This window comes from Gymnoscopelus braueri (genome assembly GCF_963280865.1).
Source record: "Gymnoscopelus braueri genome assembly, chromosome: 3".
NCBI classification, from domain to species: domain Eukaryota; kingdom Metazoa; phylum Chordata; class Actinopteri; order Myctophiformes; family Myctophidae; genus Gymnoscopelus; species Gymnoscopelus braueri.
Window position 1 is genome coordinate 22,482,060 of NC_137612.1, and position 27,955 is coordinate 22,510,014.

At 42.2% G+C, this 27,955-nt stretch overlaps 1 protein-coding gene across 6 annotated transcripts in view; it reads left to right on the forward strand.

The window, feature by feature from the left end:
• nav1b (neuron navigator 1b) overlaps positions 1-27,955 on the forward strand; it is a 94,502-nt gene that overhangs the window by 51,674 nt on the left and 14,873 nt on the right. For 4 of the 6 annotated variants that reach the window (XM_080424677.1, XM_080424676.1, XM_080424680.1 and 1 more), the window contains 13 exons: positions 12,952-13,102; positions 14,159-14,465; positions 16,045-16,798; positions 17,163-17,582; positions 17,920-17,961; positions 18,163-18,320; positions 19,038-19,211; positions 19,729-19,781; positions 20,853-20,876; positions 21,577-21,654; positions 25,382-25,465; positions 25,810-25,848; positions 27,316-27,433. In XM_080424677.1, coding sequence (XP_080280803.1) covers positions 12,952-13,102; positions 14,159-14,465; positions 16,045-16,798; positions 17,163-17,582; positions 17,920-17,961; positions 18,163-18,320; positions 19,038-19,211; positions 19,729-19,781; positions 20,853-20,876; positions 21,577-21,654; positions 25,382-25,465; positions 25,810-25,848; positions 27,316-27,433 — 2,402 coding nt within the window. The remainder of the gene's footprint in view (positions 1-12,951; positions 13,103-14,158; positions 14,466-16,044; positions 16,799-17,162; positions 17,583-17,919; positions 17,962-18,162; positions 18,321-19,037; positions 19,212-19,728; positions 19,782-20,852; positions 20,877-21,576; positions 21,655-25,381; positions 25,466-25,809; positions 25,849-27,315; positions 27,434-27,955) is intronic. The other 2 variants (XM_080424679.1, XM_080424678.1) reach the window with 2 other exon arrangements.

The following is a 27,955-nucleotide window of genomic DNA, read 5'->3' on the forward strand; positions in this document are numbered from 1 at the left end:
TCCTAGGCTCACCCAGCTGCAGTGTAAGCAGTTTGGTTGAATCTGATGGTTGCTTTTTCATGCACAGTAAAGTTTGTCTCGCTGGGAGACTGTTGGGTTTGATCACGATGGCATTGTGATTGATGAAGTGAATGCTGTTCTAATGCTTTAAACAGGACATGCTAGTAGATTGATGCTTTTTCAAGGGGAGGTAATAGAAACATGTTTATTGTTACCATCATTTTTCCAAATTCACGAAAACAATTTAAACAGCTTATTGGGTTTTTTTGCTCTTTAAGAAACAAGCACATGTGTCATCTGTCAGTGTTTGGTTCAGCTTCATTGGCTAAAGAACCCTGAAAGGGCACTTAGCCGCCTGCAACGGAGAGATACAGTATCGATGTTGAAGTTGCCTCACAGGCATTCCATTAGAGCGGGTGCACCTTGACTGGAAACTGTGGAATGAAGCCGACTGACTGACTGACTGACAGAGATGGTAAACAGAGTTGCACCATTTCTTTCTCAGTAAGCCTAAATGTCATCACTGTCCAAAACTGTTAATTTGACCTTTCACTTAAAAACTAAATTAGCAAAAATAGCAGGTCGTCTATGTGTGCCACTTTCTTGTGACACCGTAGTATGACGAAGTGGGGCATTCGTTTACGAAAAAACATGAAAAGTTGAAATATGGAGATAAGAGGTAACGATGTGCATGAGGACAGAGCAGTGTGGAGTGAAGGAAGGGGCTATTAGATTGCACTCAGCTGTGTTCTCCCATAGTCACACAGGCAGAGAGAAGAGGCTGGTGCAGCAGCATCACGCCTCTGATCATGCGGCAACATGGATGGGGGTGTGCTGCCATGGCAACCCTCCTCCACTGACCCGCTGCCTTGTGTGTCTCTGACTGGTAGCTGTTGAATGAGTGTGTGTGCGTGCACATGTGCGTGCGTGCGTGTGTGTGTGCGTGTGTGTGCGTGTGTGTGTGTGTGCGCGTGCGCGTGTGTGTGCGTGTGCACACACATTTTTATGAGTGAGAGATGGGTGTGGAGGCTGTGTGCTAACCATTTAATTAGGCTGTAGTGTGAGTAGAGTTGTGGGAGAAATATGGCTGCCTACGTATAGCTATTGTTATTCCCGCTTGTCCCTGCATTACGAGTATTCGGATACGAAGGATCATACAATCATTGACCATGACAGCAGGAAGTTATTGTATTCTAGTCTGCTTTCCAGAAGCTGTTGTTCCTTCACTGAATATACCATGCTTTAAGTGATGTCGAAATGCATTTTATTTAAAGATAAGATCCAGACCATGCTATGAACAAATTTGTTGTGTTGTTCTTTTCCAGCGCTGATATTTCAGTCCTGTTCTTGCCCAAATTTTACTGTACGATAAGCCAGTGGCTTAGTTTGCTCCTCTGGCAATAGAATTTCCATGGTAACAGTAAAAAAAAAGCTGCCTACACAGTCAAATGAGAGAGTTAAGAATGATCCCCTTTGGGTCTATTTGTGCTCTCTCAGAGTTAAATGAATACAGGATTTAACTGTGTGTGGATCTGCTCAAAAACTGTCTCTGAGTCTGTAGAGTTCCAGATATTGAAATACTTTATGGTCTCAATCATGGAAACTGTACATATCGACATGCCCGTGGCACACAAGAGAGTTTGCAGCAGTCATCTGATCCTAGGTCTGTGCCTCCGGCTGTCTGCCTTCAATTTCCCTTTTCCTGCCTGAGTTGGAGCCCTCCTCTACAGTCGCTGACTGCTTTCCTGACCAGTGCAGCCTCACCAGTGTTCTGACCCACTTTAACCCATCTGCTCTCTGATTGGACCTGCATGGGCCTCTCTGGCGATGGCTCCATATGTCCTGGAGGGATTAGAGTTCAGTAGGGCCACCGCTTTACTTTTTATGGGCTATGGTTCAAATGAGAAGGGACGGTTACTGATTTCCGTTGGGGAGATTTTAGCATACATGTGCTCTCTCTCTCTCTCTCGCACGCATGCACGCACACACACACACACACACACACACACACACACACACACACACACACACACACACACACACACACACACACACACACACACACACACACACACACACACACACACACACACACACACTCTGTACTTGGTCCACTCTTTTTTCCCTCTACACCAAATATCTTTGCCAAAAATAGCCGATCTACAAGCTCACAACGCGTCACAAGGTTACCTCCAGAATATATATGCTAGGGTTCAAGTGGTATTGTTGTTGAGTATTGATGAACTTTGTGGCCTAGCTGTTACTGCAGAAACTGAGCAAACACAAACAAACATAGTACACACACACGCACACACACAAACACACAAGCCCACACAAGTCCATCATATAAACCAAGACACCCCATACTGGATGTACTACAAACACACACACAGAAGTCATCCTCACACACTCAGCAGTTCCAACATCTGTGCTCAATATGGAGTTTTCCTTCCCCACTGAGAGGTCTGTCCAAAATACTGTACGGACACGACCACCCCACCAACAAGACCACCACCACCACCTCTGTCCGTGTGAATAATGGCCCTGTCATTACAGTGGCCCCCTGGGGAGCATGAATCATCTCTGTATCATGTCAATGACGTATGCTCCCTGTTTACACTGGCCTCTAATGTGGTTGTCTGGGTGTGCAGTTTTCATTACACTAGCATACATACATTACAGTACAGTGTGCTCAGCCCCAGGTGGAAATGATAATGTAGTGTTTTAGATCATGTTCCAGTTTGATTTACCACTTCTTTAACTCTTTGAGTGTACATACGGTATGTAACCAAATGGACACATTTGTACACACTGGTAGATAAATTAACTGTCCTCAATGTACTCATTTGAAGTCTGATACAGAATCATCTGTTTTAAACAGCAAATGAAGACAGATTGATTGGGTTTACCTTATCTCAACTTTCCTCAATGTAGGTCTGTTTCATTGCTGTCCTGCTTGAAGTTCGGTTTCCCACGATAGGTCATACTGGACCAGATGGGTTCTTTGTGGACACATGCAGCCTTCCGTCTCACTGAGAAAATACTAAATAGGTCTCAGCAGGAAGGAAGACAGCAATGAATCCAGCCACGAGTTGCTAGCTCTCGTACGGTCAGAGCTCTGTTTTGTATTATGGAGGATTTTACGTTTTGTAGCATCCCCTGCGTTGTGGCTACAGTGGGAAGCTTCCTGTCTGAAGCTGATAAAGATTGTGTGCTCATTTCCAAGCCGAGCAAGTTGGACAACAGAGTCATTTTCAGGCAGGAGGTTGGAGCATCTATATAATAGTCTTGGACACAATCACTGATGCATCTCAGGCTCATTTGCTGTACTGCCACGACAGCGTTCCTGCGCTGATGGTAGCACAAACCTGCTTGCTCCATGGTCAAGCTCAATATAGATCAAAAAAATTACTGGAAGATCCTTGATGTGCTGGAGCAATGCCCTGCCCTGCCAGTTTCCCTCGTGGGCAGACTTATTGATTGAATGAGATGCTTGAATGGGTATACAGTATAGGACCAAATGTCAGGGTGCATTTCAGCGATGCTCTCACAGCCTACTTAAATGATTACCCATGTTGTAAGATGGGATCGGGTGCAGGGAGCAGAGTGATGACACTTCCTCCACACACACACACACACACACACACACACACACACACACACACACACACACACACACACACACACACACACACACACACACACACACACACACACACACACACAGTAACAGAACGTGACCAGGCATTGTTGAGTTATTGTGCCTCCTGCTGGAAATGTTGTGTCACAACAACACCTTAGAGAAACAAAAGGTTATAGATCAGCAATGCTATTGTTAGAGGAGCAGAGCGTGATTTTTATTTTATGCAATTGTGAACAATAGCCAAGTAAGATAATGTATCCACTATCCATTGGCCAATCATACGGTTCACTGCAGCTCAACAGTCAGTGTGAGGGGTGGTCAGGAGATGTCTATGAACTCTGCGTTTAAAGGCTTGAAGGCCATTGTCTGTGATGGAATCAACTACATGCTCTGGTAGGCTGTTCCACACCCGGACAGCAGTGTGGAGAAAGATTCTGTCCAGTGTGCGTGTATTGGAGCCTGGGGGGCTGAGAGCATGTTCTGATTGACCAGCACTCATCCCTCCCTCAAAACCCATCATTAAAGTGCCCTTGAGAAAGCCACTGAACCGTGGCCAACAGTATAAAAATGTGGGTTAGGGTTAGTTTGTAGGTTAGGTTGCACTAACTAGGCAGTGCCCAGCTGTGAATGTGTAACTATTTGAGTGAGAAGCAGGGCCTGCTTCAAAAAGAGATCTTTCAAGCGAAGTCTTATTTTTTCTGTTTAAATACAGGATAAAAAAGTACAGCTGGCAATTGGATAGGATGTTCTATATCAATCGTGGGGTATAGGCTTAACCAGAATGTGCTGATTTGTGATAGATTTGTGAAATATTGCAATATAGTAATCCCATTCTTTTCATTGAAGTCAAATTCCAGCAATGTTCATCAATGATTCAGTTCATTACAGGTAGAGTAAGTGAATATTTTGAATATAGACAACGCTAGTTTAATATTGTCCATCTGTCCAAAATTCCCCATGTACGGTAGGTCAACTCTGTGGGATTTTTCAGAAAGATCTTTAAATGTCTGTGCTTAGAGCCGTGGCTGAACTTTTAACTGGTTGCAATAACAAAAGGTCAGGACATAAAGCTTCCTGTCTGCTATCCTCCAGACACCACATGTTGTTGTGTGACTATAGGCCTACCCATTCTTTGTGTCCATCCCCACAGATGGGGTAAATCTCTTTTTAAACAGCTTGTAAATATCCTGACCAATACTGTCCTACAATGCAAATAACAGTATAAGGTCAAATCCCGTGACTATAGAATTTAGTTTTCATATCCACAAACACTATACCCTAATCAAAAATGTTGCATATACCATAACCATACATTTTCCATGCAATGTACATTTAGAGATCGTTTTACTCGGTTTCATTATTTACACAGTCACAGACTGCTCTTGACTCTCATGGACAGTATCCGATGGGCCCCAGCTTTAGCAAACACCCAGAGGATGTTTCAGGCACATTGGTTATCAATGGAGGACAGCCTTTACTATACAAACCTGATGCAGGGGCCGTTTAAAGGACAGCTTGTTTAGCAGTTCTGTGGCTCAGTTCAGATAAACAGGGGACGTGAGGGCTGTAGTGCTTGTCTGTGTTGTGGACAATTTATATCACTCATCCTTCCTCATTAGGAAACTGTTTGGCTATTAGGAAACAGTTGAGGTTTTAGAAGTAAACGGTAAATATATAAAGAATATGCTGGGTTTAGATTAAAAACAAAAAAATAACAAAAGGACATCTGCCACAGAAGCTACCCTCATGAGCTCATGTCTCAAGTCGAGACATCAAATGATAAAGGCAGACACAACAATACTTTTATCTTCACTGTCTATCTGTTGATGTTTTGCTTTCATAGCGTGTTTGTTGTCTGTCAAGAGTGAATGCAACACATTTGCCATGTTCCTTAAACATTTTTTTTAGAGAGAATGTCTGTTCAGAGAGAATGGAAATGCAATCAATTCTATTCCTTCATACACTGTGCTCTGGTATTTTGGGGTGGTTGATGGGAGTACAAGACATTTCCTTTTGAAATAATATAATGGCACCCAGAAGTTGCCCTAAGATATATATGGGGACTTTCTTAACCCACGGTTCACCTTCTTGAGTGGTTACAGCACCATGACCTGGTGAGATCATCACGTGAGACTGTTCCACTACTAATAAAAAGCAAAGGAGGGGGGGCTGGGGGTGGGGGTTGGTTTTCCAAGGCTCCTCATGTCTCACTGGAGGTCCTCAACTCATCTGAGGATTATGTGGTTGCCTACTCTGTGATTCAGACTTTACCTTGGTCTGGATGTTTCCAGTTTGGTCCCAGAGGGTAATTCACATGTAACTGTGAAAGAGAAGAACATACACAATTTATTCATTCATAATGATATCCAGCTCTTCAATGTAGCTTGCAGAGCTCCATTGGAACGATAACAATTTGTCATAAAAAACAAGTCTAGCAAATTAAAGCTGCAGTAAGTGATTTTCTTTTGTTTAAAAAAGGGTTAAATAGCTCTCTCTCCAGCTCTTCAATAAACAGAAAATGCATTTTCAGGTCAGGTTACGAATTTTATCCAATCAGGAGAGAGAACTCGCACAGGATACAGGATAAAGAAGTGAAATTGAAGTGATGACACGAAGAAAGGAGCAGACAAAATTGAAACTGGAACACTGATAGATGGGTAGGCATACTCTCTCCTGATTGGATTAAATTGGCAACCAAAATGTATTTTCTGTTTATTAGAGCTGGAGAGACGGTAGACCCCTGTTACTGAACAAACACTCAATGATAGGCTATCAGAATATAGACGCTAACATTTGCGTTTAAACTAAAAACGTTTTGTTTTAATCAAAAAAATATCACTCACACACTACCATTAAATAATTTTCATTTCACCAAATTCTTGGCATTGACAACATTTCTCTCACCATGAGAATAGGGTATACTATAGGCTATAGGCTAAAGATGGCATGTAAATCCTGTAATTTATTCAATGATTGACAGTATTGAAATATAAATCATGTTTTGCAGAACTGTAGGCCTATGCCTGACTGGCCTACTACTCCTACAGCAGCCAGCTACTGCTGTAGCCTACAGCATGTGCTATGCGTTTTAATTATAGGTTTTTGTGTGATGTTGTGGGTATAGTAGGCTACTGTAGCCCAGAGGTTCTCAAACAGGACACCCAAATTAATATATATTTGGCCAGGGATCTACATGCATTTTCCAAAATGCATCACATCAGTGACACATTGTGAGTTTGTTAATCGGCTATTTTGACGAATTTTGCTGGGGACCCTGCAACCGCCTCAAGGACCCATGCGGGGTTAGGAGCTTGTAATGTAGATCGGCTATTTCTATTAACTCAAGACCCCTTGGGGGGTCCGCGGACCCCACTTTGAGAACCACATGCTGTAGCTTAATAGTTCCTTCGGGCTGAGATGAGCAACAGCTGTTTGCCATCAGTGAAGGAGAGAGAGTAGGGGGTTTCATGTGGGGGGTGTTTCCTATAGGCTAGCAGCGGACCGTTAACGCAGTCCTCGCTCCGTTCAAATTCAATGGGGAAACGGCCGGGCTCGTTGCTCGCGGAGGATACAGATACAGAGGGCGAATTTGAATGGACGCATCATCATCTTTCAGGACTTTAGAAGGTTGTTGCGCACGTACGGTTTCCGTGTGGTGTGGATGTAACAACGGTATTAGGCTACAACAAAATGAACGGTCGCGTTCTGATCGGAAAAGTGCCACCTTTACAATCGGCGTCAAGAGCTAAAAGGACGTTACGTTTTACGCCCAGGTAAATTAGCCTAGGAATTTTTTATTTTCTTTAAAATGGTTATTATGGGTATTATGACTGGAGAGAATAGCAGCCTATTGTTGATCGATACATACAGGCCTGGATGCGCAAAAAAAGGAGATGTTTTAGCCAGCATCTGCGATTTTGATGTGGACCAGGATGCACCGTTTTCCATAATGCATTTAAATTGTGCTTGACATTAGGCTATCAGTGAACAGGTCATCCTGTTCACTATTGTCTCGATAGATGAACTTTATCAGTGTTAATTGTTCCAGAAGTTCACGGTCATTGTTGCCTTGTTTGGTTTGACATTGCTCATGAATAAAAGAAGGAAAGTGAAACGGGTGTTGATGTGTGTGTGTGTGTGTGTGTGTGTGTGTGTGTGTGTGTGTGTGTTTTTGTGTGTGTGTGTGTGTGTGTGTAAGTAGCAATTATAGACTTACATTGCAGTGTAAACACATTTAAATTCTTAGACGAATTGTGGTATTTCTACCACAGCTATCTCGATAACCTTTCATTACCACTCTGCCATAGGCATGCACTCCATAGACAATGATGTCCTCATTGTCCTTTACACCACTTGGTTCTCAAACTTCTTCATGTCAAGGACCCCCAAATTGATAAATATTTGGCTGCGGACCCCCTTCTCAATTTTGTTTTGCCAGCGACCCCCGGGCCCCAGATGAGAAGATTTGTCACAACACTTTCAAGAGTTTTCAAAAATAGCAGATGTACAAGCTCGCAGCCTGTGAGCTTGTATATCTGTTATTTTTTAATAGCTAACATGTAATTGGATAAATGGTTAAAATGATTGTGATGCTGTATTAACACATTTCACTGGGGACCCCTGGGGGTCCCGGGACCCCACTTTGAGAACCAATGCTTTACACAAAGAAGAAGAAAAAAATACCCTTGCACATTCTTTTGGCTATAACTTATTCATCCTTCTCTGTGCAATTCACCTTTGCTTCATATAGGCTTAATGCTGAATTGACCTATCCCATAAATAGTATATAATGTAACTCTGAACCATCTTTAAAGGTATATTGTCATGTGTATTATGTTCGGTTTGGGCTATTTCGAGTTTTTCAGCAAGGTCCGTCTATGCTGCAAATCTTGCAGACAAGCAGTACTTCAGTGTGATACATGCACCCAATTCTTCCAAGTTTGGAATGCAGTCAATGCACTGAATATATTGTAGTGATTTTTATATATAGCTGTTTCCCCAGAATCCCCACCCTATGCCACCCACCATAATCCTTCAAACCAAAACATTTTCACAGAAACTTAAATTCAGCTAATGGCACAAACTCACAAATCAGGCCGAACTTGGAGCTCTGCCATGTAAAACAAAGTGTTAATTGCCATCCTAGTATGAAGTATGTACTTGTTTGACTACACCCACTCTGTCCCTGTCTGAATTTCACCTCAGAGAACAGACAGTTTGGCTTGTATTATTATCAACAGCCCACATTCCCTCCAGTCTCTTTCTTATTGGTCTCACATCCCTATGGGGCTCATGATGGCCACGGATTGACTTAATCATCACTTATAGAGTTGGTGTTATTGCTGAAGTATGCCAAGCCCCAGTCAACATGCTGGCTTGGACTTTATTGTATAACTTTAATAGTTTAGTTTGCCATTAGAGCTGTTGAATCCCTATGCTCAAATACAAAAATTAGCTTGGTCTGGTTGACTGCTTGGTTTTTGAGGTCAGGCACATGTGGCCACAAGTCTTTAGTTGATGGGCTACTGACAGTGGATTTCATGCATCACCATCTAGTCCATATTATGCAGACACATACTGTAACAGAACATAGCAACTCTGTAAGATCTGAATGTACCATGTTCCATTTTGACATTCTGAGTCAAATTAACCACTTGAGCCCTACAGTATTTCACAATCTTTCACTTGAATATTTTCATTTTATTTTGTTATTACTTTGCCTAGATTACATGCCTATAGGGACACCAGGTTGAAAGTGGTTAACTCTCTTTAGTTTACAGCGTATGGGGCACATACTGTACCTCCAGAACTCAACTCTGTTTTAGAATAAACCCATGTGATTAAATCCTATTTCCTCCGCTGTTTCAGAATTTTCTATGAGCCATTTTTGTCTCCCTGCATTTTTCTTACATATGCAATTCCATGTTCCTTGCCTCTGCTAATTGCAGACTATGAAGCCACAAAGAGCAATTTCAGCTCAGTGAGGGGAGGCAAAGAAACAGAAGAGAGCTATTCTCTCGCCCTTGGAATGACTCAGCTTCCAAGGGCTCTTTATTAATCTTTTTACCTTTCCACTGTGCCACGTTTTTGTGAGCTGACATAAACTTGATTGCTACCTGTGGTTGCCAGTGCTAATGGAGAGGAATATAATAATTATATACCTCCGAGCTGTCGCATTTCCAACTCTGTGGAGATATTGATCTTCAGTTCAACAGGGTGTATCCTCAAAAACGGACTCAATTCAATTTCATGCTCTCTTCACACGTGTTTTGTCCTCTCGTGAACTTTAATCTGAAAGCAGGCTACACATTCAGGCACACACCACAATCTGCATTTTAAATTTAAAATCTGATTCAGACTTATTTTGCAAGGCAAACATATCCAGGCAGCTGTGGTGATCAACGTGGTGTGCCCATCACAGAGGCCCTGACTTGGAGAATGCACGCAGACACTGGAAAAAGAAGGCTTGGCAGCTTAGGAAGTGCAAGGTCTCAGAGAAGGTCCTGAAATCTTTCTTCTCTGCTAACACCCAGAGCATCTTGACAGGGGCCATTATCACTGTCTGGTATGGGACTAGCTCTTCCCAGGTTCTGCGAGTACTGTGGAAGGTGGTGCGGTCGGCCAAGCCCACCACAGGGACTCGGGGAGCTCCCTCCCATTCCTGCAGGAGGCATATGACAGCAGGTGCTTAAGTATGGATAAAGGGATTAAAGGGATACTTCACTTTCGGGCCGGGGACACATTTAAAAAAAATATTAAAAATAAATGAAAAAAGTTATGGAAAATTCATGGCCCCCTCACACATTAGTAGGACACTCTAATGCGTGAGGGGGCCATGAATTTTCCATAACTTTTTTCATTTATTTTTAATATTTTTTTTAAATGTGTCCCCGGCCCTAAAGTGAAGTATCCCTTTAAGGACAAACACCACCCCAGTAATGGACTGTTTCTGAGGTGTCTCAAATGCCTGGGCTTTTCCCTGAGGCTGTCAGAGCCCTGAAAAAGGACAAGGACACACAAATTAAACATTATAATAATATAAATAAAACATCACATGGATGCACCTGGGACGTATCATCATTGTTGTAGCCTGGGGTCATAGGGTGTTTCGGGTCTCGCAACAACATACACCCTTGCCCAGGTGACCCAGCCGGGTTTGATCATGCCCCGACTTACGTCCCAGTAGCTATCCACGGTCAGTCCTATAGGGAAAAACTGGGCCACTCAGTCCGTTTCTCCGGAATTACTCTGTTCTGGAGAAGCGAACTGAGTGGCCTTGTCTTTCCCTATAGGACTGACCGTGGATAGCTACTGGGACGTAAGTCGGGGCATCAGTCTGTAACCCCACATAGTTTGGCTTGTTACTTGCACTATTGTACATATGTACAGTATGTGCATATATATGTACTGCACATTCTACTAAATCCCCCCCCCCCCAACCCCCACCCCCCATTCTGCACATCACCCATTCCTGCTAAAGAGTTTACGGATAAGCTTACCTGTTTCTTGCCTGTACTTTGCCAACTTTATTTTTTATTTTATTCAGTTTTATTCCAGTATTATCACTATTATTATCTTGTTATATTCATGTATTGTTATTGTTAGCGCAGTCTTGTGGAACATGCCACGCCAACATTTCACTGCCAGCCCCTGTATGAGTGAGTGAGTTTTATGACAAATAAAGCCCTCTTGATTCTATGCTATGGAGTGAATACTGAATACTGTATATGTGGGTAGGTTAGGGGTAGGAGGACGTCTCCCTTCTCACGCGAGGAGGAGGCTGGCCAGGTACCATCAGGTACCATCTGTTCTGGGGCGACCTAGGAGGGTGGTGGGGAGTTTGCAGAGAAGGGTCAGGGGGAGTACCACAGGAGGCTGTCTGGTCCTACATGCTGCTGCCATTGTGATTTTCTCATGCTTCTCAAAGGGTGCCAGTTGGCTCTATGAACCCTGAGCTGTCATTCGCCATTCATTCATCATTCAGAAAGAATGATTTACTAGTATGCCCAGTGTAACGGGAAGCCTCGCTCAACCACAATAAGAAATTGCAGTATGACGCCCACTGTTGAAAAACTTTCGGTCAAAAATGAGTTTTGTTTATATAGTGAATTATTGGATGTGGGATCTTTTTCACACACAAAAAAAACCACGGTTAACCGTGGTTATCTGATCTTTTTATAACAGCTAAATGGATTTTAAATCTATATTGAGGCAGTTTCATTTTGTAATGTTTATAAATAGTGGAGTATAATGTACTGTACATCTGTTAGGGAACCACACAAATATGCAAGCTAATGATTTTATTCACATTTGCAAATTGGTCTGTAGTACATCTGTGGTTTGACTTATAATGGCGAAATGACCAAACTTAAACTCTTCAGTAACTTATACTGTACTGTAGGTGAATATACATCAAATAAATTGCTGATTGTGTATTTCAAGTGGAGCTTATTATGTATGGCCCGATTGCAGTCTGTTTCCTGGCCCCTGATGCATTAATCCTTACGTAGATGTGCCCCGGTGTTGCGCACCAAACAAATAACAGATGCCTGCTCACACAGTGTCGCACTGCGACTGGTTGTGAGCTTGTATATCTGTTAGTTTGGTTATTTTTGCTATCTTTGGTGTGCGATATATCGTGCACAACCAAGTATAAATCATGCATTACTTGGATGAAAGCAGCTGCATGCCATGTTGGTATTACTTGCTTGATTGAGCATGTGGTCACCTCCAGGGTGATTCTCCCCTAGGACAGATGGATATGTCAAAGTCACTGCCAGCTTTTGCTCACTTCGCTGGTGAGGACTTCTGTTTGGATAAAACAATATTGTCATTTGGATATAATAATATAGCCAGTAAATCTTGTATTTTCCAGACTTTGTTTTTTAATCTATTTGTTCAACTTATTTACTTTTACATTCATTCAGAAACTTTAATCAGTTTGACTCAAGTGAAAGTTTTTCTCCAAGATATTACTTGATTTGTATGGCAATAATTCTGCACTGCAGTGTGCAGAATTCCATAAGTGTGAGTGACAGTACCCTGAATGAAAGATTATTGGTTCCATCTCCAGGATGACTGTGGTATCTTGAACAAAATATCAAACCCTCACTTGCTCACTCATTCTCGGCCACATTGTGTCAGACCACTGTGGTGATACTTAACCGCTTAAGCCCTATTTAAAAAATAGCAATGCTCTACAAGCTCACAACGCGTTGCATTGTTGTGAAATGACATTGTCAAAAAACAGGTTGAAAGTGGTTTACACTATGTTGATTTTAATGACTTGTCCCTCTGTCTTGATTCAGTTGGGATGAGAGCAGCTCAATCAGCAGTGGTCTCAGCGATGGAGATGGCGAAGGTTCAGACAACCTCAGCTCGGAGGAATTCAATGTCAGCTCCTCTCTCAACTCTCTCCCCACTACACCACTGGGGTCCAGACGCAACTCCTCGGTCATGGTGAGTGCACAAGCCTGTATGGAAAGAACACGATTAGATTAGGATTTTCCTGTTGTTAACCCCATGAACACTAGCGTCCCTATCTTGGGCATGTCATAATAGGCAAACATAAAAATCTGGCAAGAATAGCCGATCTGCAAGCTCACAACCCGCCGTTTTGTGATGCGTTGTGACCTTGTAGATTGGCTATTTTTGACAAAGAGATTAGGTGTAGAGGGAAAAAGGAGATGACCCGTGTAAACCCATAAGGGACCCCAGTCGAATAAATATATAGGATTTAAGTGGTTAATAAAATAAGTGATGATTAGTTGGTTGAGGGAAAAGCTCCACCACAATAAAAAACATAAAAATAACAGCTACATAAAAAACAGTATTATTTTTAGGTCCATGTTAGAGATGGAATAATAGATAGACTTAGAATAAAGTACACAATGATAAATGCATTTTCCTATGTGCAAACTAAAGGCTGAAGACTCATTACCTTTTTATTATCTACTACAGCAGTGCTCATTTTCTGAGCTCTTGGGTAATTATTTTATTATTATTGGCATTACAATCAAAGTGTGTTTGGTGCTACATTAATTTCGTGTCACATTTATTATGTTGTTATTATCATTTATTGTTTTCTTTTCTTAGGAGAGATGTCTTTATGAGCTCCTTGGGTATTTTGTCTCACCTGCACAGATTAGTAATACATGTTTACTACTGCTATTTGTTGTTTTACTAGTATTTTCTTGTTGTTGATCATTTGTAATCACTTAGCTCGTATAATATCGTATAATATATCTTAATGCAACAAAAATAAACTCTGTATTAGGTTTACCTTTGTGAAGGTTTTTATTTTATTTTTTATTGTTATCCAAGATCATCCTTCCCCTCATCCACTCACAACTGGAATGCAGACATAGAGATTGAGCAAAGATTACAGAGAGTGGAGATTACATCCATACACAAACAGTCTGCTGCTCCACAGATAACATAGACACTGTCTGAGACCGTCCTGAGTTGTTACCCATACTCTTCCCACCCTTGTCCTCCCCTGCCCGTCCCATCCAGCTCCGCACCGATGCGGAAAAGCGTTCCCTGGTGGAAAGCGGACTGTCTTGGTACAGTGAGGACTGCAAGGCCGGCCACAAGCTTGACGGCGGAGGCTACGACACGGGCAGCCTCAAGACTGAGGCTCCGAGCAAATGGAGAAAGAAGCCTCCAACGCCGGCCATGGCTGAAGACATGGGGTGCAAAGGAGAGCTGAGGAAACCTCAGAGCCTGGGTCAGTCGGGAAACTACAGGAAAGGACGCAATCCTCCCGTTGGCGTGACCTCCCCCATCACCCACACCTCTCAGAGCATGCTGAAAGTTGCTGGTAAGATCTGTTAACATACTGTATTGACCATGTTCACGCGTGGTGTTTCCCAACCCCTGACCCCATGCCCCCCGTGTGAGTATGGTCAATTATGCTCATATCAGCCCGTCTGACTGGACACGGCTGTTTGAGACAGTCTGACAGACTGACTTTGAGACAGTCTGTCTATTTGTTCTAGTCTGTCTGCTGTTATGACTCGCTGCTTTACTTTCCCTCATTTTCTCACTCTCTTGGTCTCTCTCTCCCTGGAATCCCTCTCCTGAAGTGAGTGGGAGGGTTTCTTTTTGTGATTACTGACCAGTTTTAGCAAGAAATATATGTCATCCCTAACCTCTGGTAAATGGAATCCAAATGCAAGTCTGTTTGTAGAGTAGCCAAGGCGGATATCTGCTCGGTATCAAATGAAATGTAGAAGCTTGCGCTGTTGCCCAGTTTTGATTTGTAGCACTACACAGTATGTTGGGGGAAAAATTCAATGAAAGATGCACTTAATTGAAAAGACCTGTGTTTGATTTTCCTCAAGTATTAGTTTCAAATATAATAACTGAAGCCATGCTTCTCTCGTTGTGTCTCAGAGAAAAGCTTATTTCTTTGTCTTTGTAGAGATGGTGGCTCAGTTAGTCCCCTGCAAACCATCATCATCTTTTAATCTCTGTCTATGCATGATGTAATTAATTAATAGGTGGAGTTCCATTTCCTCGCTGATGCAATTCAGTACAACGCCTTCAACATGTTTGTCTTTCATTTCAGCTAATATGAGTGATTAATATACAGTATCTGATTGTATGTGTTTTGGCAGAAATCTGAAGGGAAAAAAACATGACTATTGGTCTAATGCTTTTCAGTTTGCGTGACTGCTAGACGGGAATGATTTGAGTGGCCTGTAGGGTTTGTTTGACTCTTTAGTTTAAGTAATCCTTAAACCCAAAATGTATATTAAGTCAATCAATGATAAGCACAAATATATCCTGAAAGACTATATCAGTACAGTATGTTACAACAACCTTCCTTTGCCAAAAAAAGAAAAAGTTGATCTACAAACTCAAAATATTGTGAGCTTTTACTGTATATCAGCTACTTTCGCTACTTTGGAAAAATTATATATTTGACAATGATGACAATAATTGAAATAAGAACCACTGTGTTTTCTATTCACACAGCCTTATAGCCCATCTGAGATTTATGTGTCAGTATAGGTGAGTCATACAGTACAGTACATCTCGTCATGGGCACATAAAAACATCTGTAAGTAAATACAGATGTTCCTTGCTTATATGTTGTGTGTGCTCTAATGGCGTGCATGATATACAGTACAGATACTTTTATGTGTCTCCATCCAGTTAGAGAATAATGATGTGTGACCAAATGGGATATTGTATCCATTCCAATGTGACTCGTAACGCTGTCACCAGGCCGTCCTGCTGGTGTTTTCACCTTTAGATCACCGTCTGTCAGTCCTCTCCAGGCACAATACTGGACCTCAATGTGAAACTCATTACTGAAATATTTCAGTAAAATATTTTCAGTAACAGAGAGACTGTTGTTTTTCTTTCTTTCTTTCTTTCTTTCTTTCTCACAGCACCTAAAAGTGAGAAGCCACAGGACAAATCCAAGATGTCCATCAAGACCTCTGGCCTGCAGCGCTCTCGCTCTGATGCAGGAAGGGACCACCATGGAGATTACCGCAAGCCCCCGTCTGGCTTAGTGAAGCCCAGTGCTGGAGCCTCCTTCGGCTACAAGAAGCCACCCCCGGCCACTGGCACCGCCACGGTTATGACAGCAGGGGGCACCACCATCTCCAGTGGCTCAGCCACCGTGGGCAAGACCCCCAGGTCCTCTGGCATCCCTGTGAAACCTGTGGGCGGGGGACCGCCTACGGGTCGCAAGAACAGCTTCGATGCCAGCAGTGAGCATGGCTTCCTCGGTCCTAATGCCCGAAACAGCCTTCAGTACCGCAGCTTGCCACGCCCGGCCAAATCGAGCGCTCTCAGCGTGATCGGCCGCCCGGCGTCCCGGGCCACTAGTGGACACATGGATGCCAGTCTGCTTAGCCTGAAACCCATGCCCCTTGCCTCCACGAGTCCACGGGTGAAGGAGCCTGCAACTGGCAGCAGTAAGATGGCCAGCCGAACCAGCACAGGCCCTGTCAACCAGACGGACAGGGAGAAGGAGAAGGAAAGAGCCAGAGCCAAAGCCTCCGACATGGACTGCTGTTCTTCTCTAAAAGGAGACAACAGCCAATCAGAGTGCACAGGAGAATCCACTGTTAAATTGCATGGTCTGAGACGGACCAGCAGTAGTAAATACCCTGAGCTGTCGCCCACTACACCAAGGTCCGTTAACATTGATATTTTTATACTGTATTTGATGTTGACGGAAAGAAATACATCAACAGTACACAACAAGAAAAGATCGTGTCAACATGTTTATTGTTTACAGTATAGCACACGTTGTTGTCACTTGTCAAGTTGATATGTAGGTGATGAGATCTACTTTTAAACTTCTTGTATAAAACTTTTTCAAATGACATAATATATCCAACTATTTATATAAGGGAAAAAGCAACTGCATGCGTCAGGACTGTATGGTGCACTCATGCCTTATGCATGACTCAAATATCTCCAAACAGCATGTCTCAGGACCCTTGTTTCCTGTGCCACCTGTTGACTGTTCTGTTTCCTCATGTCTAATTCATAGGATGCTCAACTGCAAGTCTCTGGGGCGTCCTCCTAGCTTGGCTCACCTAGACAAGGTCAACTTCAACAGCCTGGACTCCTGTGTGATCATCCAGGACCTGCCGCCCAAAGTCCCCCCTTACTCCAAGCTCCAGGACCTGGCCGGGTCTCGCGTTGCCCCTCGCCTCACTCCCAGCCCGGCCCCTGTCCTTCACATTGACTCCCCTGGGTCGTACACCAGCGAGTGTCTGAGCGGGCGCAGCTCTCCACTGCTGTACCCCAAGCTGTCGGGCATGCACCGCAGCATGGAGTCCCTGCCACTCCAGATGAGTGTCCCACCCTGTGGGAGGTATTTCAGGACAGAGGCACAGGACAAGGGGGAGACGAGGGGGACGGGAACCTGGGGGGCAGGAAGCAGAACATCCCTAAACCTCCCTGACAGGTGGGTCAAGGCTGGAGAGTTTAAAAAGAATATATATATATATATTTATAAAAAGGCAGCACTCTGTAGATGACTGGTGTTGACACTTACTCCCTGTCCCTGTACCTGTGTCGTTTCATCCTCACTCCTATTGCTGCTATGACACCTGAATTTCCCTCCCACAATCATTAAAGGATTATCGAGTAGTCCAGATTTTTTTTTGATCTACGGGATTAACACAGATCTTTCTACTGCATACGTTGACCCCAGTACCTGTACTGTTTGATGAACTACTGTCTTTCATTATGTGTGTTTATTATTCTCTCTATATTTATGTCAACTTGTTCTTTCTTTACAGTTTGCAAACTGACAGGAACACCCTACCGAAGAAAGGCTTAGAGTACGTCTCAATAATAACTTCTCAATAATTACAAGAACATTGTATCTGAAGGCTTATGCTCCATTACAACTTTGTTTACAATCAATTCTCTCTCTCTCTCTCTCTCTCTCTCTCTCTCTCTCTCTCTCTCTCTCTCTCTCTCTCTCTCTCTCTCTCTCTCTCTCTCTCTCACTCTCACTCATATATATATATATATGTCAGACGCTACAGCTCTAGCCTATCAGAGAGTGATGGGAAACAGGGGAGGCGTCACTCCCACAACATTGTCAGTATGACGGAGAGCGACAGCCCACCTCAGCTGCCCTCCCCCACCCGTGCTCTGCACCCGTCCTCTGGCAGAGCCCCTCTCACCAACGTCGGTGAGTCCACTGCATCAGCTTTCCTGCCAGGTTCCAAAAAGCTCTCCCGCTATGAGCGTTGAACCTGATAAGACTGCAGAAACTCGTTAAGCTGCCAAAATACCATTGCTGATTGGCTGTTTAAGATTTGCAAAAGAAGGACAAAGTTCATTTCATGTCAACTCACAGCCGAGAATGACAAGTTAACCCCTCAAAGCTTAGAAACACCATGTTGACATACAGTAGTTAATATTATAAATATACAATACATTTGTGTTATGAGGTGATATCAGGTTATTATTATGCTATTAAACCAAGTGGAAAATTACTATGCCACATGTAGAGTCATTTCATTTTGGCCAGAGAGGTGATGGGAGGGTTGGGGGGGAAACTTAATCTATATTTATCTGTTTGACTGTTGTGGGCCATCAGTGTCTACTTACACTGTGTCATCAGAATAAGGCGGCATCCCTAGATGGTGTGTGTGTGTGTGTGTGTGTGTGTGTGTGTGTGTGTGTGTGTGTGTGTGTGTGTGTGTGTGTGTGTGTGTGTGTGTGTGTGTGTGTGTGTGTGTGTGTGTGTGTGTGTGTGTGTGTGTGTGTGTGTGTGTGTGTGTGTGTGTGTGTGTGTGTGAGACTGAGAAAGATTCAGACTTTTGGACACTGTGTTTACCCTTAAAGTTTCATTTCTGTCACTCTCCATCACAACTTCACACTCTCAACCTTTCTTTCATCGTAGTCACCCCAATTTCGAGTGGACCCCACCGGATCACCCGCTCCAACAGCATAGGCCCTCCCAGCGAATCAGCTTTCGACCTCTATGGTTCATCTCCCCTCGGCAGCAGTATGTCGCTGGCTGACAGACCCAAGAGCATGATGCGATCTGGGTCGTTCCGTGAGCCTGGCGAAGATGGTGAGCATGCTCAGAGAAACCCCCTTCTTCTGGGGAGCCACCCAACATGACCTAAAGCCTGAATTATACATAGTCGTACAAAGGTGTCCCGCACTGAAAATAGCTCATTGTGAGCTTGTAGATTGGCTATGTTCGGCATAGGACACTGGTGTGCAGTGAAGTATAAATCAGGCTTAAGATGAAAGAGAGCTATTCTGTACAAAATCTGGCTTGTTTTTCTGAACAGAGAGATGAAGAGCAAGTATTAGGGATGAGTTATATAAGGGCCTAATGAGCTGACCGAAAACTGGGTCAGCTTATTAGACTTTTTCTCCGTCTTTGCTTGGATGTACTTCATCTCTTTAGTATTGTCAGCACTCTTTTTGATACTACAGCTCATCATTTCCTCTCACTGTGTCACGCACACGATAATGTCGTACTGTACGTTGTGTTGTGTATATGTAGCGCTGTAGCCAATTAAGTGTTCCATGCTCTTCCTAATGATCAACGTATTACTTTCTCATTTGTTATTTTCCAGTACATGGTTCTGTCCTCTCTCTGGCATCGAATGCCTCATCAAACTATTCCGCGGTGAGTAGATACAGTTATTTCTTGCAGACTTTGTTGCTTTTGTTGTTTCTGTTATTTACCGTATATGCAATTTGTCAAGTGATGCTATTTATTTATTTTTTATTAAGTGCATTTATGAGCTAAACTGCTTTTTGTTCACTTGATCAAGTGATCATTTAAGATCATTTAAGAGTGCATTAAAGGGGAAGATAAAGCATCTCTTGCAAGGCTGCGTCACTGCACCAAATTACGTAGGCTCACTTAGCAGTAATAAAAGACATCCATACACTGTCTGCGCTTAATAAAGATCTTTATTGAGCAAGTGCAGACAATAAGCAGGTGCATCTTAGTCCCTAGGTATTGCATTTTGAAATAACAATGTATCTCGATGACAGCCGTAATACAGTTCTAAAGTTGGAATCAACTTACTCTAATGGAGATTTATCAGTCAGAGGATGGACTGTAAATACTGCAGGCGACACACAATCCAACAGTTATAATTCTGTTGTTATTCATTTTGTTATTTATATTGCATGCATATGCTTCCTTTGATTTGTTTTATTTTCACAATCTTACTCTTATTCTGTTAATTATGTTTCAATATCATTGCAACAGTTTACTTTTAAAACTGCAAAAAAAAAAAAGAAAGTTGGCAGTCTGAAGTGTGGTTGAGACACACAAATAAAATTGACAAAGAACAGACATAACAGCTTTTGGTTTACTTAAAACTTTATTGCTCTAAAATGAAAATTGTCTTTTGCATTTGAATACCCTATAAGTAGCAGTGTGCCTACATTTCACCCTCTTGGTTTACCAATGCCATGGTTTAAGAATATTTACATTCAGTGACCTCCTAACCCCTCTTGACCTCATTCTCACAATCAAATTTATGACCACAAATGCCCGCCACGTAACCTCACAAGCTCCCACTGGCCTGCTACCAAGTACATCATTTAACACCTGTTATCTATCTCTAGCGTCAAATATAATTTACTACGTCTAGTTAGTGCCCTTATCTGCCCCCTGAAGCTCACATTGTGACCCTATTCCCCCCTGCTGTTTGTTTATTTACCTTCACCATGCCGTCTTTAGAACGAGGAGAGGATACAAGGAGAGGTAAGGCAAACAGGCTGGTCCTCTTCTGCTCACTCTATGTCCTTTTCTCCATATCATGTCTCCATATCCATTCCACCAAGTCCGTCCATCCATCCAACTGTGTCTGTTTCTCTGTCTTATGAGTTCACAGCCGGCTTCATTTTCTTTTATCTTTTAATATCGTCTATTTGACAATGTCTGCCTACATGTAATAAAGAAGGTTTTTTCACATTTAATGAAAAATGTCCAGTGCCAGTAGATTTAACCCATTAAGACCTGAGGCCGATTCCTCAAAGGCCTTCTAAATCAGTAGTTCTCAAACTTTTTTCGTAATTTCAACACTTTCAAGATTTTTCACAAATGTCCAAAAATAGCAGACGTACAAGCTTGCAGTGCGGCACGAATTGACGCGCTGTGAGCTTGTATATCTGCTATTTTTGAATAGCCAACTCAAAAATATAAAATAACACAGATGCTTAAAGGGTTAAGAGTAAATTGACCCAGATTTGACTGTAGGCCTGTAGAAGAAGAGAATCATTCTGATCTATATCTGAAACTTTTACCAGAAAACATGTGGCATTTCATGGCTGTACAGTATTTCATTATCATGGTAAAAGCCTGACTTAACATCCTCATACAGTACTTGTGTGATCAGTGTCAATTTGTCTGTAAGGTACACAGTCTCCCCACTGCTTGGTCTTACTGTCCACTCTTTTCATAGCAAATCCGCAAATTGAGACGAGAACTGGAGTCTTCACAGGAGAAGGTTGCCACCTTGACCACACAGCTCTCTGCCAATGTATGTATACTAAATATTGCCAGTGTTGAACATCTGTATACCACCAGTTAGCCGGATATTTCGGCGAGAATACTTCAAGTTTACTGTAGTTTCACTTGTAATTTATAGTTCTATGTCAGAGGAATATTTTCTAGCGTCCCTTTGGCAAGCCAATCTCTTAATGTCTGTGTTGGATACATTACAAGTGTTTGGTCCGAGTGAGAATGCATCATGTAAATTGTACTGCCGCTGGGTAGAAGAGATTATGTTGATCCATTAGTTGTAACTGAGGTTTCACTATCCAAGCCATATTAAAATATATGCATCAGGCATCAACTGAGTATTTAAGAGAGTAAGGTGTGAGAGAAGTGTATCCTGAATCGACTTCTGAACATTGTTAAGTTGTTAGCATGATGAGGCATATATCTATGCATAATCTACAGACCAAAAAGAAAACGAGTATCAATCACAGTAGACAGGATTGGCTGGATGTGTGTGTGTGTGGGTGTGCATGTTTTTGTGTCGCACCCCCAGGGATGTATTACAATCACTCCCAAGCGATTTAAGAGTGATTTATCACTTTCTGCACCACATACAGGCTTAGAGTAACCATGTCATGTTGGTCTCTTGCTGTGTATTGCGTTTGTCCACTTTTGTTATAGCCCACACACACACACACACACACACACACACCCCCCCCCCCCCCCACACACACACACACACACACACACACACACACACACACACACACACACACACACACACACTCCTCTCCCTATTACTGCTCTCACTTTTCATCCTCCTTTAGCTAACGTTGTTCAGTCTATTAGTCACCATACTCCAACTTATTATATTAAGCAAGGGATTATCAACAATGAACTGTGTGATTATTGAAAAATGATGCATGATGGGGAGGCTAATTCCACATAATACGCTCCACAGAATGCATTATTTTGAAATAACCGTACGGCTCAGAATTGTTCATCACGCTTATACAATGGTCACTTACCATCAATTAAATATAAGCAGTTTATTCATGTTTTTAGGCAATATGCTCTTAAGATGCACACACATCCTCAGAAGGAAGCAATGTGGGAATGCAGTGCTATAGAGTGGTGAATGAATAGAGGAATTGTAGTCACAATTCTGATTCCCAGATAACCACTCGAACTCGTGAACTATTGCCTCCCCAAAGGGAGAAAACTGATGTTTAAAGATGCTCTATTTGCATTGCATCGACTGCAATTGGATATATGATAATATAATTCACAATGCTTTCATGCATTTCAATTATTTTTATTATTTTTTACATACAACTATGACATTTATAATACTGCATTGAAAATCTTTATTTTTTTAATGAACAATTTTTACTGTGGATGTTTACAATCACACTTTTTAGCCCAAAACATATTTGGATGTCCAATGGGCATCGAAGAAGAAAAAGAATCAGAACGAATCAGAAGAGGGACAAGAGGGACTGGCAGAGTGGTAGCAGAGCTGCCTGTCCCCTATTGAGTCAGTCAGATGTCCTTTTTCCCACAATATCAAACATGTTTATGTTCTCCCAAAAGGTCAAAAGTTGTATTGAAATCCATGTTGGTTTTTAAGGATAGCTTTTAGCTAACATTAGCTTAAACATTTTATACAGTATAAGTATACCATAACTGTATTGCAATAGTTTTTTTTATAATATCAGGGGAAAAAAATAAGGATACATAAGCAATTACTGTAGCCCAAAGGGCCTTATGGAAGAACCAGCCTTAATACACAATCACAGACACTGACACACACAAATAAAAATAGATTGCAATCTAAGAAATATCCATTCATTAATTTAGATTAGAACGATGACGAACAGTTATGTGAAAGTAATGCACACCCTCTGGCCAATCATAATCGAGTATTGCCTGTGGCCATGGTATAAATTAATAATAGATTATAGATTTCTGCATGATGAAATAATTATAATGATTCATGGAACCCTTGAACTATAACTATTAATAGCATTAGAGATATCCTCTAGTATCTGTGTTACAGTATGTGATGTGTGAAATAACCAGAGCCTAGTTTCATAGAGTAAATAGCTATGTGATACAGCACATTCCACTGCAAATAACCAACAAATCAACAAGTTCAAATTTGTCAAATGTGTATGTGAGCTTCAGTTGGTGTAGATCCATACTAGGACCTTGAACTAGGGCGGCGCGATTATGGCTAATCCTAATTATTATTATCAGTTACTTTGCTTGTAATCGTTATTCTTTTTCACGGTTATTGGTCATGATGTTTTTTGGTGAAAAAGGGGTGTTTTTACTATTTTCTTACTGTCTCTGTTGCTCATTGTGCATATCAGCCTCTGTGATTTTATTGCTCCTCTGTGAGGATGATGGTTGGAGAAGATGGGTTCTGGTTCTATTAAACTTTGTATAATTTTTTAAAGGTACAACGATCTAACCAAATATGGTGTATGAATTAGTTGCCAAGTTTCAGTGAAACATATTATCACAATTTTTGATTACTTTCGATTAATTGGACCCAGGCCTAATATCGCTGTCCCTCTTTCCTCCTTTTACTTTTGGACTCACCGCTGCCCCCTGCTTGGCTCCCATTGACCCACGCCATTGGATGTTGGGTGTATCAGCTTGGCCAGGTTTGTTCCACTGTCACTTCCAGAACCTTCTCTCCGTCTGTACGGTGTCGCATAATTCCTTTTGACTGAAGCCCAGGCCGGCGAGTGGCCGTCAGAGATACCTGTTTGGTTCGTGGCGTGACACTGCCTGCAACTGACACTTCACCTGAAAGCATGTAGACCATAGGCCTGTCCCCGACTAAGGATTTGTTTAGTCGAATCTAATTGGCGACTAATTGCCAATAGTTGACTGGCAGTCGACTAATAAAAAAATAAAAAAATACATTTTATTTCAAAGGGCCAAGTCTACACAGTTTGTTTTGTGTCTCCAGCAGAGTTTCTAGTGTCTCTATCTCTCTCTGGAAGAGGTTGCACATGAACTCTGCAGCCGCACTGAGGCGCTCCAACACAAACAATACCAATACAAAGACGAGGAGTAAGAAGAATAAAGTGGAAGTTACGTGTGGTTGCAGGTGTAGACTTGGCCAAAAAACAATAAAAAGAATGTTTGGCCATAAAAAAAACTAGTCGACTTAGTCGAGGTCAGGCCTAGTAGACCATTATCGTTACAGTAAACCACACACACTGACCTTAACATTCCATCATCAAAGGAAACAGAAAGATCTGTTGCAAAGCAACACACTGAGAGTTATGTGATTATATGCAAAGTTGTGTACAAAATAACCGTGAATCACTGCAACATCTAATGCTGCAGTCATGAAACACAGTTCAATGATGATCCACATTGCATTATAAACATCATATATACTGAACACTAAACATGCTACATCTGGTTGAAGAGGTCTGTGCCCAGGCGTCAAGTCGCTGTCATCCCTCACATCCGTCACCTAACCCCTTTACTTTCATCTTTGACATCTCCCACAGCTGGTCATTACTCCATCCCTCCCATGTCCTCCCTGCAGAAGGAGAGAGACATTTTCTTGATCCTGAACCTGTGAGACTGCAGACCTTTCTGTTGCAGCCTGTGACTCATATTTCTCTCCTGTCTTTGTGCGTTTGTCTATTCTCTCTCTCTCTCTTTCCCTCTCTCTCTCTCTCTCTCTCTCTCTCTCTCGCTCTCTCGCTCTCTCTCTCGCTCTGTGTGTGTCTCAAAAGGCTAACCTGGTAGCTGCATTTGAGCAGAGCCTGGCGCTGATGACAGCACGCCTACAGACGCTGTCTGCCTCCTCAGAACAGAAGGTATAACATCCAAAAATCAGTCTGTTTTGTTTTATTTCATTATAATTATGTTATATCATTTCATTGGAAAGTTTGAGCATTTTGTATTATTTTAGCATTTTGTCTCCCAAGATACTGTAAGTCCTTGTATGAGTTGTTCCCTTGACCGTACCCAGCACATACATTATCCTCTTTAGAGTGAATACCCCAAAACACCATTACCCTTATGGGGAATAACCTCGAAAACCGTCCAAGGAAAACTTCCAGTGGTGGACTAATTGATGGAAAGAGAAGTTGGAACACTCTTGAAAACACAGGCAGAAAAAAATGGTTCTTAAGCTCAGGTTTTATTCCATTATGTACAGGATCTGATGTTTCAAGCTCACATGGTGGCCTCCTCAAAGGTACAGTACCTGCACATACCAAAGAGCTTATTACTGTATTTATAGCCTTGTCACCACTTAACCCATTAAGACCTGAGGCTGATTTTACAAATGCCTTCTAAATCAGTAGTTCTCACACACAAAAAAAACAGCAGATGTACAAGATCTTAGCGCAGTGATGCGCTATGAGCTTGTATATCTGCTATTTTTTAATAGCCAACGCTAAAATCCAAAATTACACAGATGCTTTCCCAGTTTTAATGGGTTAAGGAAACAAAGTCACAATGAAAAATAACATAATGGCATCTTTCAAATAGAAAGAATAAATAAACGTGACAATAATAGTAACTAGAAAAGGGTGCTCCTCAGAGCGTAGGTCTTCGGCACATTTCCGGAGGAAACTGGGAAATAGTGTTTCCTAAACATTCGGTTCGAGTTTTTATGTTTGTGACGGCCCCTATAGGGGCCCCTCAACAGGTGATTCCAATTTGGGATTGAATGGGTGGAGGGCTCGTGATATACTGTAGCCTATGCTATGCCATTTTTGGTTAAGAAATAGGCTTAAACGTTTTTTATTTTAAAGCAAATGGTATATTATATGAAAATCCTGTTTGAGGGTCATTGTCACATGACTAACAAGATTGTTTGTACTTAATGTGGTGGGGGAAGAAAAACTGTACAAACCGTGATATTTGTAGCATTTGTGGCATCCCTAAAATTTGGGGTAAATCAGACTCATTATTTAGCAATCTTTTGTAAAAATGGGTCCTTTGTAAAACTGTTTGAAGCCAATGAAGCCAATCAGAGTGGAATATGAAAAATCTTAATAATACGTACAGTACATCAAATGACTCCACAGATGATGTGTACCATTTGTGTGAGGTTAGGACAAATCTGTAGGAGTAATAGCAAGAGCTTTTTGAAGAAAATGTGAAATAGTGGAAAATGTGGCCTAAATAGGGAGTTGCATCATGATCCAAGGAATCCAGGGACAATTTTGAATCTACAATCTACGGTTCAGCGTAAAGCGGCCTGTTATAGTGCCGCCATGAGGCCGATTTGAAAAAACTGGGGTGGAGGTTCTTCCTTGGCCTATTAGGAACATGCATGCAAAGCTTCACACTGATTGGTCCAGCGGTGTCTGAGATTAGTTGTAAACTCACTGACACACATACACAACACGGACAGGGGCGAAAACATAGGGCCCTATCTTGCGCGCTGCCTTACCCTATATCTCTATTTTTACTATTTTCAAAAACATTTAAAAATAGTTCAAATAGCTAATCTACAAGCTCACAATGTGTCGATGTAGATCGGCTAGTTGAACTATTTTAAAATGCTCTTCAAACTAGTAAAATATGGCTAATAAGTGTAGGCATTAGGCTGCGCGCAAGATAGGGGCCTTTTGTCTTCACCTCCTGGCCTGTCGGCCTGGCAAACACAATAACTGAGTTTATTTAAACACATTATTCACCTTCCCTTCTACAGGAATCTGAGTTGTCTGAGCTGAAAGATACCATTGAGATTCTGAAGGTCAAAAACACAGAAGCGCAGGAAATCATCCAGGTGGCTTTGAGTAACCCAGACACAGAGGTCACACCAACAGGTAGGGGTCATATGCTGTATATCTGTATATCAAGTAGGCTAAGTATAATTTTGGAAGGAGAACCGTTCCTGAGATGTGGCCGACTGTGTAAATTTGACCTTAGCCTTTACCCCAAAAGTTAATTATCTCGTCGTGTTAGCCTACTGATCATTCCCAGCAGGTTTCATGATTATCCACCCATCTGTTCTTGATTGTTACCTTGACCTTGATAGTGACCTCCTTCACATGAACATTTGTTCTCGGGTTATATTGCTCACAGACAAGACAGACAGAGAGATACATGCACGCACACACGCACCCACGAACACACACACACACACACACACACACACACACACACACACACACACACACACACACACACACACACACACACACACACACACACACACACACACACACACACACACACACACACACACACACACACACACACACACACACACACACGACTGATTACAATGCCCTGCCATGCATTCCTTCGGTCAGGGTATCTGAATCTGCGATGGAGAAAGCGTACAG